This window comes from Coccinella septempunctata, chromosome 1 (assembly GCF_907165205.1).
Source record: "Coccinella septempunctata chromosome 1, icCocSept1.1, whole genome shotgun sequence".
Classification (NCBI taxonomy): domain Eukaryota; kingdom Metazoa; phylum Arthropoda; class Insecta; order Coleoptera; family Coccinellidae; genus Coccinella; species Coccinella septempunctata.
In genome coordinates, this window is record NC_058189.1 from 48,196,062 (window position 1) to 48,211,405 (window position 15,344).

General features: G+C 36.0%; 2 protein-coding genes across 2 annotated transcripts; both read left to right on the forward strand.

Annotated features, from left to right (window-relative positions):
* Positions 1-3,817: 3,817 nt before the first annotated feature.
* On the forward strand, positions 3,818-4,528 carry LOC123307064 (ribonuclease H1-like). Its single transcript, XM_044889270.1, has one exon. It carries the CDS (start codon positions 3,818-3,820, stop codon positions 4,526-4,528), a length of 711 nt encoding a protein of 236 aa, XP_044745205.1.
* A 6,352-nt stretch (positions 4,529-10,880) lies between these two features.
* On the forward strand, positions 10,881-12,577 carry LOC123322641. Its single transcript, XM_044910600.1, has one exon. The coding sequence runs from the start codon at positions 10,904-10,906 to the stop codon at positions 12,569-12,571; it is 1,668 nt and encodes a 555-aa protein (XP_044766535.1). The 5' UTR covers positions 10,881-10,903; the 3' UTR covers positions 12,572-12,577.
* Positions 12,578-15,344: the final 2,767 nt, after the last annotated feature.

A 15,344-nucleotide genomic window follows, 5' to 3' on the forward strand; every position in this document is an offset into this window, starting at 1 on the left:
AATTGAACGTAAAAATGGACGTCAGTCACGTTTATAGTGGTGGATTCTGCGTCAGTCAGGCTTCCGAAGTCAAGGAAGCTTCCTTTGGCGCGCTGCACCTTATGCAGTTCGACTGACGCATATTCCACCGGCATCGTGCTGGCTGACCATTATTTATCGAGTGTACATAACAATTACTTGTTCATACAGGGTGGTTCATCATAAACTGGACAAACATATATAGTGGGTAAATGACACCGGGAAAATCACTTTTGCCTTATGACATATACCCCGTTTTCGACGCATAAGCGAGAAATAAGGTGTTCAACGTCGTTTTTGAGCAATATTCTATTAAGTGTGCTCAGTTATGTATAAACCTCAAAGTGAAGGTTTCTGGTCAAATAGGAGTATTTTTGAGTGCTCAATTGAGAAAAGAAAAAGAACTCCGAAAAAAAAATCAAAATGGCGGAAAACCTTCGTTCGTGTCCAAAAGGATCAATAAAGTTTATTTATTTATTTATATGATGAAACACCCTGTATAAACAAGTAATAGCCATGTACACTCGATAAATAATCGTCAGCCGGCACGATGCCGGTGGAATATGCGTCAGTCGAACTGCATAAGGTGCAGCGCGCCAAAGGAAGCTTCGGAAGCCTGACTGACGCAGAATCCACCACTATAAACGTGACTGACGTCCATTTTTACGTTCAATTTGATTAAAATAATCATTTTTCAAAATTTCAAGTGAAGATCGGTCACTTGTCAATTTTCAGATTTTTCCGACCATTTCAACCGCCTGACTGACGATGTTTCCACCATCGGGAAAGTGACTGACGCCCATTTTCACTCATAATCATGAATAATTTACATTATTACAAAGTTTCACGTGGAGATCAATCACTTTTTTTTGAGATTTTTCCGGCGAGTTTCACCGCCTCCCACGCCCACGCCCACCGCTATTGGACTGACTGACGCGCGGACCTCATATGTACAAGTGGAGAACTACTCATCCTAAAAAATTCGTGTGAAGATCGATCACTAATTCAAAAGTGACGCCACCTCCCGGACTAATACATCTATGGATGAAATTGGAGAATATTAACCCTTCAGTATATCCTGCCCACCGACAAATATATGTGTATATGTAAACCCCCTTTTCATTTTGTTTACCTAACTAGTCTCAAATATATTCAATATGTTTATTATACAATGGAATATAAGATCAATAATAGCTAATTATAACGAACTTATGGGCAAGCTGACAATGTCTATGCCGGATATGATAGCCTTGACTGAAACCCTTCTTGATAAAGATAAAATAATTAAAATAAAAAATTATAAAATTATCAGAAATGACAGATATGACCGTTGGGGAGGAATAGCCCTCTTAATCAAGGAAAATATAAAGTTCAAAATTATAAACATAAATATCCAAAATATGCCAAAAAAATTCCAATTTCAGATAGTAGAAGTAAACAAGGTCTGGTTTATTAACATATATAACCCACCAGATACCAAATTAGACAAGAAAATATTGATTAAAATAATAGATTCAAGCCCAGGTCCTTTTGTGATCATGGGAGACCTAAATGCGCAAAACTTCATGTGGGGGTCTGAATCCATAAACCCCAATGGTAGGATTATTCAAGAGCTAACTGAAGATCGGGATATAATTATACTAAATGATGGATGGATCTGCGACAAGACTGACGAAACCAAATGAAAAGAAAAGTGCACCAGACCTGACTATTGTACCGACTAATCTCGCCAACAAGTTTTCGTGGATGGTAAATCATGATACAGGACAAAGCGACCACTTCCCAATTCACATACATTTTTCAGAAGAACCAAACATAAAAACGACAAAATTTTATTCTACAAGAAAATTTAAAACTTCCAAAGCTGATTGGCCTAAATTCCAAACGAATATTAACAATTTCATGAGTGAGAATGAAATAAACAACTTAAGTGAATTCGATGATATGGTTAAGATATGTGCGGAAAGAAGCATCCCCATCAAAATGGATAGAAAAACCAATAACCATAAGATTGCGATATGGTGGACTGATGAACTGACGAAGGCAATACTCCAGCGAAAAGATGCCTTTGCGGAATATATAAGAGAACCCAATTTGGAAAATTATATCAGAGTAAAGGAATTGAAAGCCAGAACCAAACGTATGATCAAGACCGAAAAAAGGAATAGTTTCAGAAAATTTACCGAGAGTATAAATTTCAACAATAGCAAGAAAGCATGGAATACCATAAAAAAATTCAAAGGTAGTAAAGATGGACATACCTGCACTAACCAACCCGAGGTTGAAACCGTGGAAAAATTAATGATCAAACTAACAGAAAATAAATCACCCCTGATATCTTTTAACCTAGAGAACAACCTTTCCCCTATGATCACCCCATTGGAAATTCGTAAACATATACCGGAAAAAGACTCTGCTCCTGGAATGAATTCGCTGACATATCCAATGTACAGAAATCTACCTATAATGGCCTGGGAAAAATTAGCGGAAATATTCAACAAGTTACTTGTAAATCCACAAACTATAAATACCTCAATGAAATTTTTAATACTCCCTTTCGGCAAACCAGGTAAAGACGTCAACAATGTAGACAACGACCCATCTCGTTGGCACCCTGCTCAGTGAAAATATTGGAGTCAATAGTAAAACACAGGATAGAAAAAATAACAGAGGAAAATATAGAAAAAAATAATCCCTACAGTTTCGGTTTTAGACGAGGAAAATCTATTTACGACAATCTCTTGGTGGCATGCTCCAGCATCTATGAATCCTTTATACGGAGAAAATTCACTATCATTATTTTTCTGGATATAAAAGCAGCTTATGATAATGTAAACCTACATATTCTTAAGGATGATTTATATGATATCGGCATACCAGTAGACATCGCAAATCTGATTATAGCTTTAATGAATTATCGGGAATTATATTTTCATGATAAAGATGCAGACAGCATAAAGGGACCCTGGATAGCGCATGAAGGATTAATACAGGGATCATTACTTAGCCCTACATTATTTAATGTATATCTCTTGAAAGTTGGGGTGTGCGCAGCGGGAAATGTTAAGATTTGTCAGTACGCTGATGATCTGTTTTTAGAATGTACAGGATGGGACATAGGAGAGATATGGGAAAATCTAGATAAAACCTTAAAAAATCTAGGAGAATGGCTGGGAAAGAGAAACCTCAAAATGTGTGCAGAAAAATGTGCTGCAATGTTATTTGCACGTAGACCCATACCTGAGCAAATACCAAAGTTCTCCATCGAAGAAACAGAAATCCCCTGGAAACAAGAGATAAAATATCTAGGAGTAACATTAGATCAAAAACTCAATTGGACAAAACAAATAGATGAGGTCTGCGGTAAAGCAATGAAGAACTGTAACATACTGAGAACACTATGTGGAACCTGGTGGGGTGCCCAACCTGGAGTACTGTTGGGGATATATAAATCGCTGATCCGACCACACTTGGATTTTGAGGCTCTATTGTATGGAACCTGCTCTGTGACCTCTCTGAGGAAGTTAGACAGGGTACAATATCATGCACTAAGAATAAGCTTGGGACTCATGCGATCTACACGCCAATAAACATTATCCTTTCAGAAAGTGGAGAAATGAAACTAGAAAAAAGAAGAATATTACTATCGTCAAAATATATACTAAAAAGAATGAGATGCAGAAATGATCCAATACTGCAAAACATTGAAGAACTAACACTTTTCAAAGGTTTTTGGAACAATAATAGAAAACCACCCTTTGTAGAAGCGTATGAAAGAGTAAAGCCCAGAATTAAACTCATGGAGAGATCACAAAAACTTCCATTCTACAACCTGAATATTGATATGCACATCAGGGACCATGATATAGTGGTAGCTCCAATAGAAAAAAATAGCATCGACGCACCTTTGAAGTTCCAATCCTTTTGCGAGAGGCATATTAAATCCCCATATCAGGCTATTTATACCGATGCATCAAAACAGGACAATCCTCGGACCGTTGGAGCTGGAATATACTCTGAAAATATATCGGCATCTCTCAGATTACCAGATCATTGGGCTATATACACAGCAGAAATGTTCGCAATTGGATATGCCTTAGAGTGGTCCCTAAAGAACAACCCTAGAACAAATATCATCATTTTCACGGATTCACGAAGCGCAATCATGAAACTTAAGAACTGGAAAATAAAAACTGACATACATGCTATAGAAATTAGGGTTAAAGCACTGCTAATAAGAGCAGAGGAGATGGGAATTAATGTTAAATATGTGTGGATCCCCAGCCATTCTGGCATAGCTGGGAACGAGGAGGCAGATAGGCTGGCTAACAGAGGGAGAGAAAAAGATGTAACGAATTACGAGGGTAGCTACCAGGATGTTTACAACATGATTAGACAAGAAGTCAAGAAGGAATGGCATACAGAATGGAAGGAAATGGGCAAAAGTAAAGGAAAAACCTATACGTCAATATGGTGGGAGTTAAGGATAACATTACGGGAAACAAATTAATAGGAACAGATATTTCAAGAAAAACATTAACAACAATGATTAGATTGAGATCTGGACATGTGCTATCACCCCAACACCTATACAAAATAAAAATCAAAGATGAGGAAAAATGCCATTGTGGCGATCGCGGTGATATAAGACACATATTTTTCGAGTGTTCATTAAATCAGGAAAATTGCTCACTATTTTATACAAGATTAGAATCATTCGCCTTTCAACGCCCAATTAATCTGAATGAGGTCATTTTCAGCTCCTCTCCTGATGTAGCAAAGCTCATATCTGAGTTCCTCAGGGCCTCAAACATTAAGCTGTAATTTTAATTTGACTCCTGTTAAAAGACCTAATAACATATCATGTTTGTTTGTCAATAACAAGTTGTTGTTTTCCTATGTCAGTGATGTCAACCTATTCCTGTGTAAACACCATAGACTTATAATATAATATGTTATTTATAAGTCTATGGTAAACACCGAACCCGAGACCGAACGTTTTGACATATGATACTGGGTGCATGTCCAATGGACGAGCCCAAGGTTTCCCAACGTGACAGCTTGGGAAACAAAGAAGAAGAGTAAAGTCTGTACCTATGACTGTGAATAATTTAAAATAACTACAGCTTTTGTGCGATTACTTTGATTTTTATCTAATGACTTCATCATTGGTAGTACTTGGATGAAGATATAGTCAATAGTCTCCTAACACTATTCCGTAAGATCTGGGAACAGGGGGAAGTGCCACAAGACTTCAGAGACGCTTTAGTTATCAACCTCTATAAGAACAAAGGCGATACGTCCAATTGCAACAATTACAGGGGCATATCGTTGCTTAGTGTGGCCGGTAAAATTCTCTCGAAGATTATGGCTAATCGTCTGATTCCACTCTTAGAAAAGCTGTTACCTGAATCTCAGTGCGGCTTTCGAACCAATCGAGATACGGTGGACCTAATTTTTACACTGCGACAGCTGCAGGAGAAGTCCCGTGAACAGCAATCAAGGATCTATACAGCCTATGTCGATTTAAGTAAGGTCTTCGACTCGGTGAATCGGAAAGCGCTGTGGAAAATCATGGGACGACCTGGAGTACCCGAAAGATTCTTAGCCGTGTGTAAAAGCCTCCATACCAACAACACAGCTAGAATACAGCATAATGGCTCGACAACCTCCTTCGAAAACATAAATATTTCGCGAAGAAACATGGGGTCAAATGTTAAACAGCCTGTTATTATCCTAAACAAAAAATTAATGAGAGACAACCATTACATTTCGGAAATTTCAACAGAATATATTTTCAATCTTCGTTAGTGAACATTCTGTAGATTTGAAAAAACGAAAAAAAACTAAATTTCTCGTACTTTTTGTTCCTGAGTCCTTGACTTGTAACGACTCATTTTGTGCATTAAAAACTGTGAAGCCTCTAGCCTAGCTGGCTGCTAGAGGCTGGATAAACTAGGGATGGGCGAAAAATATCGATATATCGAAATATCGATATTTTTTCAGAAAATTATCGATAAATACCGTCGATATTTTAAATTCCGATACTATCGACTATCGATATCTTTTAGGAGTATCAAATTCGATATTTTTGTGTGAAGGACGTTGATCTGATGTGTATTGTGTGTATAATGGCGGCGAGTTGTGTAATTGAGTTTCACTATGAATCTATAGATCAATGTGGTCAATTTAAGTCTCTGCTTAGATCATTTTTTAGCTTGATCACAATTGTCACATTCGTTCTAAACGAAAAAATATGAGTGTGTACCCATGCACGATCTAAAATTGGACCTTTTCATGCTTTCTGCTTACTCGGGATTACAGTGAAATCAGCGATTTCGATTTTAGTCAATTACAAGTTGGTAGTTAGTTGAATGTAGTTGAATTGCATGTGGTTGTACAACCACGTACGTTTTTCATACAGTTCATTCAGAATACTTCGATAAAACTCACATTTGGTGAAACTACCGATATATCGAAATATCGATATTTTTTTCTCGATATATATCGATACTGTTGAAAAATATCGATACAATATATATCGATATTTTTCTCACCCTTGACAATCCATAGGATAAACTATTAAGTTGAAGCCCTCATGACTCCCAAAATCAAACATCTGTGTTTTTTCGGAATTTAGCAGAGTTCAATTGAATTCACTTTGCGGAGAATCTTGAATAAGCCCAATTGCTTGGTCTCATCTCACTACTTACTATTATTCATTCAGTTTTGATTCGAATAGTGAGAATTCTAATATTTCTCTTCTCGTACTATTATAATATAAACGTTGAGTGAGATATTATTTCATAAAATCATATGATATTATGGACCATTCAGTATGAATAAACTATAATCATAGTAGCCTTTGTTATCTGTGGTATGAAGCCGATTTCGAAAACCCAGTCAACCAGAAATGTAACAGTAAGTCGCAGGGAGTACCCAAAAATATCGCATTGAAGCGCTTCTTTGAGAAGTTTCATGGATGTACTTAAGATTTCACATTGTAGACATTAACATCCGCATATTGTTAAGTTTGCGAATTCCTCTACTTTAGACCCCTAGTGGTTGCATGTAACATCATATCGAGATGTTCCGATGAAGTGAACATAGCTACTATTATGCGACTTCTCTCTGTTGATATTTTTGAAATATTGAATCTGTGATATTTTTAGAACATGAAATGATGTGTTGTGAATAAATTTCGATGAACTCTACCCAGCGACTTCTCTAAGAAAAACTTTCAGTAACTGTCTGAAATGTTCTATTTATCAGCACGTGGTCTCGAGGTTAACTCATAACCTAAATCCCGCTATGCAAAACGTGGTGTGACGTGTTTCGTTCTGTGACTGCGTTGTGTTAAGAGAATGAACAAACAAAATCTTTATGAATGAATTTTTAGAATAATTTTTTTAACCGAGCTGTTCTATTATTAAATTTCGTTTTAGTTAAGTGTTACTAGACGTTGATTGATTAATTAACGTGCAGTAAAAGGTGAGTAGTTATATAACCTATTGAAATAATGACTATCATGATCACTTCTTGGCCCTCTTATCCTCCCCATTTTTGCACCGTTGTAACGTTCAACTTTCAACATACCTCATATGAATTTAGGTGATAATTAAGTCATAAGTAACATTCACAACCTTCAAAATCAAACTTGGAATTGATTTGAATCATCGAGAGAACTTCAAAGTATTATTTTAGATACTGTGCTGGAAAAAATCACCTTCTACTGTTGTTAGATTTTTCATGACACTCAATTTATTACTATCAATACAGCTCTGATTTTTTTTTCTTCAGCTGGACCATGCCGTTCCTGAAGTGGAATGAAGGTTTATAACAAGATATATGTTCTTTATTTTATATATTTGGATTTGTATGAAACATATCAATCTTGAATAAAAAGATATCAGTAATTCATATAGTTGTTCAATTTCCCTTTTGAGGATGAGAGCAGAATACGAAATATATGTAGGTAAGAGTAAGGAGTAAACACAGGGTACAAATGAGGCGTTCAGAGCTGAAGAGGCCCAAGCTACATTTTTTCTGAAATTGAGTTTACGAGTATATAAAATTTTGATTCATTTTCAGGCAGTTCTTACTATTAATTCAATTTCAGAAAAATTGTAGCATGGGTCACTTTTCCTCGGAACGCCTCGAATATAGAGTGCAAATTGATTGCCACGATGGTAATTATCAAATTGAACATGAATATAACTTCAATAGAGGATACACTTTGGTAGTTTATTCTGTCAAAATAATCGTTCCAAAAACCTCCAAAATGAGAAGTCGCAAAGTTGCTGTCTAGGGTGCTTTTTTTACACCTACTATGTGATGTACTGGGTAATTACCCGCGATATGCGATGTTGCGGACATTAAGCACTCTCCAGTAAGTACTGGTGGCCTTTTTTTAAATCAACATTGTGAAGTCGCATTTCCACAGTGGTAATTCCCAACAACTTCCCTGTGACTGAAACTGGTTGACTGGGAAAAAACCCCTGGTATATTGTGCGATAAATAACCACAGCCCATTCAGATTATTTTGACACTGTCATTGTACCTAATATTGTCCATACCATTATATGACATTTCCGACACTTCTAAAGTTGCTTTGTCATTCATTTCGATTAATTCTCATCCATCAATTCTGCATTTTGATGGACCTTCATTTACAATGAAAATCATTCGAAGAAAATAATTAATTTTTCATTGTGCTCATCGACTCATTATCAGAAAAATCATTTTTTATCCGTGCATGTCTTCCGTTCCTTCACTACAATTTATTTTACTCACAAAAACAAAATCCATTAGGCCGTTATTTATATATATTTCATGGCCACTAGAACTATAGGAATGAGCGATGATTATTGCGTTTGCGTGCATTCTAAATGTAACATGCCAAAATTTGAAATATATCACGTTTATAAACTGAGTTCGTTTATGATCGAACGAACAGAAAGAGAATACATATACAAGGAACATTCAATTACATAAACTGCAAGCTTATGAATGTGAAACCAAAGACGTCTTACTGAACTAGTGAGTAAAGCGTCGTATTTATCAAACAGTTTCAAAACGTAAGCACCTTGTATAGGTATGTAGGGTGTGTGTATGTAGGGCGGACCTGTGAAAATGCAAAAAAAAATCGTTACTTGTACATACTGAAGCGTGTCAGATTTTTATACAGAGGGTTAATCTAGGTGTTGCGACGTGTTGACTCATTAATCTGACATTAATCAGGGTTTTTTATTTAATCTGACAGTTTGAAGATGATAACAAGGATTTTTTTTAAATATATCCTTTCCTGTACCTCTAGTCGTTTCTGTATTCATTATGAAAGTTTCAGATAATGAAATTCCATACAACTTTTGTCTGAAGCAATTTTGCATACTCTCAACCGTTTTCTAGTTAGAGGGCGATAAGGGTGAGGACCTTAGTCACACATGCGAAAGGCCAAGGTCAATGTAGAAACCAAGTCTAATGTACATTCATCGCCAAATATCTCAAAAACATTCTTACGAAGAAAAAAATGCTTCGGCCAAGATTTGTAGATAATATTATGCTCTACAACTTCTTTAATGAATGTGAATACAATTTGAAGCCCAGGAAAGGATATAATTCAACAAAACTGAGTTCCGTGACCTTTATTGCCAATTTTTATTGTTTCGGCTCGCTGAAACTTTCAGATTATATTTTTTCCGATATTCTTGAATCATTAGCTTCAATATGAGAAAAAAGCCACCGCGCTCGAGAATGTACACGTGACTTTTTTTTGCAAGTTTGGCGCTCTCCCACACATTTTTCTCACGCTTAAATTGTCAGATTGAGAGAATATATACTTTTCAATATGTAATTAACCACATATATCTTAATCTGGCACGCTCGAGTATGTACAATGATCTTTTTTTTTTACTATTCTGACAGGCTGTCCTAGACTTTCCCCCTATAGACGGATCTACTTTTTGGTAGAGGTACTCTCCAGGGTCCAAGGTATCTCCCTTTATATTACTCTGACATGCTCGAAATCCCGAATTTCCCTCTGGGCTCACCGAATTGAATAATAGTACCTACATTTGACTTCCTAAAGTTTGTGCTTATTTTTGATTTTCGTGAATTTGTTGAAGATACCTGTAGCAATCTCAAATGACCGAAATTGAAGAAATATGAAGATCTGTAGCTGGAATAGTGGGAAAGAGATTCAGTAAGGTATGAAAAATAATGGCAAAAATAATTTATTTGCAACCATTATTAAAGATGCAAGATTGAAGAATATAGAATTCAAGTACATGGCTCTTGGCTCTGAATGTAATTTGATAATAATATGTAATTTCAATTGTGTTCATCTGAATAATATATTTTGACTCATTTGAAAAACTTTACCTATCGAAAGATGTAGGTAAACAGCGTAGAAGAACTGGGTCACGGTATTGAAAGTGCTTGTGACATTTTTGGTGGTCAAAGTGGCATTAACGTAGGTTAATCTTCTCCAATCACAACAACCACAAAACTGTCGCACGCCTGTGGTGTATAGAAAATTAGTACTAAAAAAAAGTAATTGGCGTGTAAAATTTTTGTTGATTCATCCTGTATGTAAGGTTTGAATGAGATATAAAGTGAATTGATGACCTCATCCATATGTTGGTGTATCGTTTTATTCGCTCTCCTTTAATTGTGAAACCGGTCCTAAGAACTTCTATCAAACTGTGCATAACTACACTCAATAGCAACCACGAAAAGCGAGCACCAACGAAACTCATCCTTATTTATCAATCATTAACAAAAAATTGTAAATATTATCATTTATTCATTTATATTCACATATTTCATACACAGTCCTTCCCAAGTTTTGAACATGAAACCCGTACTTCCGTTATTGGAAAACACCATGCATTTATTGCATTGCTTCAATTTGATTCAGCAAAATTATATAAGCAACGACAGTTACTTAGTCCTTGTGAACAGTGATTTGAACTTTGACGTTCCTATCCTCAGGCTCAACTATAAGAAGCCGATATCAACTACTAACCTTTTTCAGAGAAAATTCGACTTCTACCTCATCGATTGTAAGGCGGTGTATTTCAAAAGTTTCACGGAAACGATCAGTTCACAGCCTTTCTTCAGCTCAGCCTCCCATTTCATATTTTTTTGCGATGATTTGAAGTTAGAGACGCTGCTTTCTCTAAGGCGCTTCGAAATTTTGAATATGATATTCTTGAACACCTCATCTGGAGATATCCTGAGTTATTTTCCATATAGAAAACGTATGTTTCAACAGTTCGATACTAGCCTGGAAGTTATTGGTCATTGCAATCGAACGGAGAGTCAACCATTTGTTCAACTATTTCCCAACAAGATACCGAAGAAATGGACCAACACGACTTTGAACATCATGCATTCGTTCGCTCCACCATATTGTATGGGTGTTGGAGATGAAACTGGAATAGAGCTGGATACGCAAGTTTTAATTTTGGAGAGACTAGGAATGAAAGCAAATTTCACTAAAGTGAATATTCCTGAATTTGGGAAAAGGCGATTGATAATGAAGATTCTGAGGGAAGATTACTGTGACTTCATAATCGGGGTTAGTTCTCCTACTTTATATTTCGAATCTACCATGCCCTACATATACGATGACCTCATGTGGTATGTGCCTAGTGCCCAGGTACTGTCAAAGTGGAAATTTCTTATTGGCGTCCTCAATAAATTTGTTTGGTTGTGGTGGACGATTTCTTCAGCATTAGCTATCGTATCTTTATATATAAACGATCTCTTCTTGCGTGGAAAATGGCGTCCCAAATTCCTTCTACATAAATTCTGCATCTTCTACAGGCTTTTCTTGGAGCAAGCCGTGAGTTTTCGTACCAAGTATTTGTCAGAATTAACCTTGATCGTGGTACTCATATTTGGAACTCTCATGATGAATATGATATACAAGAGTAGATTTTTCTACTTTCTCACTACCATTCGTTTCGAGGATGATTTGAATTCCTTGGAGGATATTATGGATCATGGTATGACGATTGGGTTCTTGAACTGGCATAGAAGGCTTTTCCATGAAAATAAACGCTTGACATCCTATCTAGCGACCCACTATCAGTCGTGCAATATGCAGGCAAACTGCTCAGATCAGGCAGCATACGACAGAAATCTGGCTGTGCTGAGACCAAAAATCAAGATGACCTATTGGACCAAACGATATTTAGATCAGAAGGGAAGGCCGTTGCTGAAGAGGCTCGAAGATCCAGTGGCGGATTTGTTCTGGGTTGCCGCTTTTTTTCCTGGACATCCTCTGTTCCCCTCCGTGAACCAATATGTTCTTTATCTGATGCAATTTGGTATCATGGATAAAATACTCGCAAAATATTCGGACGAGGTTTACAAACAAGACAATCTCCCAGAGACGCGTAGACTGACAATAAGTCATGTTCAGGTTCCCATTTTGATTTGGGCTGTTGGAATGATTGTTGGAATAATGTTCTTAATTGTTGAAATCAAGTGGAAATATGTTAAAAAGAGGACCGAAGCTATTGGTTCAAAGTTAGTTTTTACTTGAACTTTTGTATCGTCCTGTGAAATCATACTCAAATGCATATTGACTCACATTGTATAATGTTAGATGAACGTACGAATAAATGAAGGTCGATGCTTTAGTTGCATTAATACTCCTTACCTTTAGTTGGGGACCTGACGATGCTAAATCGGGATTTACTCGAGCGTTGTGGAGACCTAATTTTGATTTTGATTTTGAAGATTATATGGTAGAAAGAAAAAATGATTTATGCACTTTCAGAGGTGGGGAAAGCGTCTGCAAGTTCTCAAAGTAGTAAAAAAAAATCGTCAGGTGTACATACTCGAGCGTGTCAGATTAAGATACTGTATATGCAATACGTGTCTCTGATAATGAATTCATGTTAATCTGACAGTTTGTGCATTGGGGCTGGGTGTTCGGAAGAGTCAAAAATGCTAAAAAAAAAATTTTTTTCGAGCGTGCCAGATTTTTAGAGGATATGTTAATTGGTTCCAAAAGAAGCTACTTTTCAAGTGTCTGATAATTCGGACGTGACGCAAGGTCACAGCGATCCTTTGAAAATGCAAAGAAAAATTGTTACTTGTACGTGTCAGATTTTCCTACAGATGGTTAATCTCGGTGTTGCAGACGTGTTGACCCATTAATCTGACAATAATCAGGGGGGGTTTTCTTAATCTGACAGTTTGAAGAAGATAACAAAGCATTTTTTGAAGATATTTCCCTTCATGTACCTCTGATCGTTTCTGTATTCATTATGAAAGTTGTAGATAAAAAAATTCTTCACAACTTTTGTCTGAAGCAATTTTTCATATCCTTAACCGTCTTTGATCTAGAGGGCTAGGAGCTTAGCCACACATGCGAAAGGCCAATAAGGTCAATGTAGAAACTCTAACGTCTAAGGTACATTTATCGCCATATATCTTAGAAAGCTTCAAACGTAGAAAAAATTGCTTCGAACAAAATTTGTAGAAAATGTTATGCTCTACAACTCTTATAATTTATAATGAATGCGAAAGCAATTTGAAGCCCAGAAGAGGAGATAATTCGAAAAAACTGATTTTTGTGACATTTATGGCCAATTTTTATTGACAAACAAACAAAGATATTTATTTTCAGAATTATTATCAATTACATGATAACAAAATGAAAACAGGTCTAGATATTCATGTACAGAAGTTGTTCTAATGTGTTCTCTGACAGGGGTCTTTAAACTCTAAAATTGAGTACGGTTCGAGTTCAACAATTAATTTATAAATTCTCTTACGAAATAATTCAAATTCGGTTATTCCCTTGATGCTTCTTGGTACAAAGTTATACAATGTGATGCAGGTGTAAAGCGTGCTATGTTCTGTAATGGTTAATTTATGAGATGGGAAAAAGTACTCATTCATTCTTCTTGTATTATTTTGATTCTTGTATCTCTGGAAATAGATAACAATATTGTTTGAGCTTGCTGAAACTGTCAGATTATATTTTTTCCATTATTCTTGAATCATTAGCTTCAAATTAAAAAAAAAGCCAACTTCGTGCAGTGCAAGTTTGGCACCCTCTCACACATTTTCGTCACGCTTAAATGGTCAGATTAAGAGAATGCATGTATACTTTTCCACATGTAATTAACCACATATATCTTAATCTGACACGCTCCAGTATGTATAATGATCGTTTTTTTCTACTATTTTGACAACCTGTCCTAGAAAATTCCCCCTATATGCAGGTCTAATTTTTGGTACAGTTACTCTACAGGGTCCAAGGTATCTCCCGTTATATTAGTCTGACACGCTCGAGTAAATGCCGAATTTCCCTCTTGGGCTCCCCAACTACTAGTTTCATATAGCACTCAATCGAAATCATATTCAATGATTGGATTCTTTTGCATTTATCTCTTAAATTCATCAATGTATTAAATATTTTATCTATTAAACTGTTACTTTCAAAAAATTTTAACCAAGCTTTTTTTCGAGAACTATTCATAACAAAACATTTTTTTATATTTGTCCCACATGTTTCACTCTCTACAATTAATTTTCGGTTGACACTATTGTGAAGGCCTCAATTGTTTTTTTTTATTTGAGGAAAGATTCTCATACATTTCTTGTTTGTTTATAATACTTATCTCTAAACATATTCTTGGGAAAAAATTATAATATCTCCTCACTTTTGTTTTTTCGAAACATTGTCGACAAAGATCGTTTGAAGAATATGTTGAAACAGTTTAACACGCAGTAGGCCAGAATGATTGAAAAAATATAAGAGCTTGTTAAATAGGTATAGAACTCCAGAAAAGAAACCAGTAAAAGACGTAAAAGTATATTGATATAATGTTAGCACTTATCTAATAATAGTTATATCGTTCAATGGATAATACTGCCATACCGTAGCAATGAGCAGTGACTTATCAAAAGTGTCAGTGTTAAAATTCATGTCAAAAAGTAAAATCAGAGCTGCGCTAAATTATAACATTTAGATCGTTCGTGCAAAATGTTGACCATTTCTACATCCCCATACTTTAGTATACGTTCAAAAACTCACATCCTGTATAATTTCTCTAGCTAGCACAATATGTCAGATTGATTATTGTAATTTTTTTCTTGTTTAAAAGGAGTATACTGTATATTATATAAGGTGCGTTCGGCCAGTAGACTCTATCAGCACTTTTTGTTCCGAGTCGTTCGGGCACGCAGTTTCAGAACAAAAAGTGTCAATAGTTGTCGTTCGTTCTAGACGGAGTAGAGTTTTCGGAATCAACTCTATGAGCCCCAGCTCCCAAGGTGGGGCGCGAAAGGAGTTTGTGTAG

Coding starts and splice junctions, on each gene's coding strand:
- LOC123322641 (XM_044910600.1), top strand. CDS start 10,904: ATGCATTTATTGCATTGCTTCAATTTGATTCAGCAAAATTATATAAGC.
- LOC123307064 (XM_044889270.1), top strand. CDS start 3,818: ATGGAGAGATCACAAAAACTTCCATTCTACAACCTGAATATTGATATG.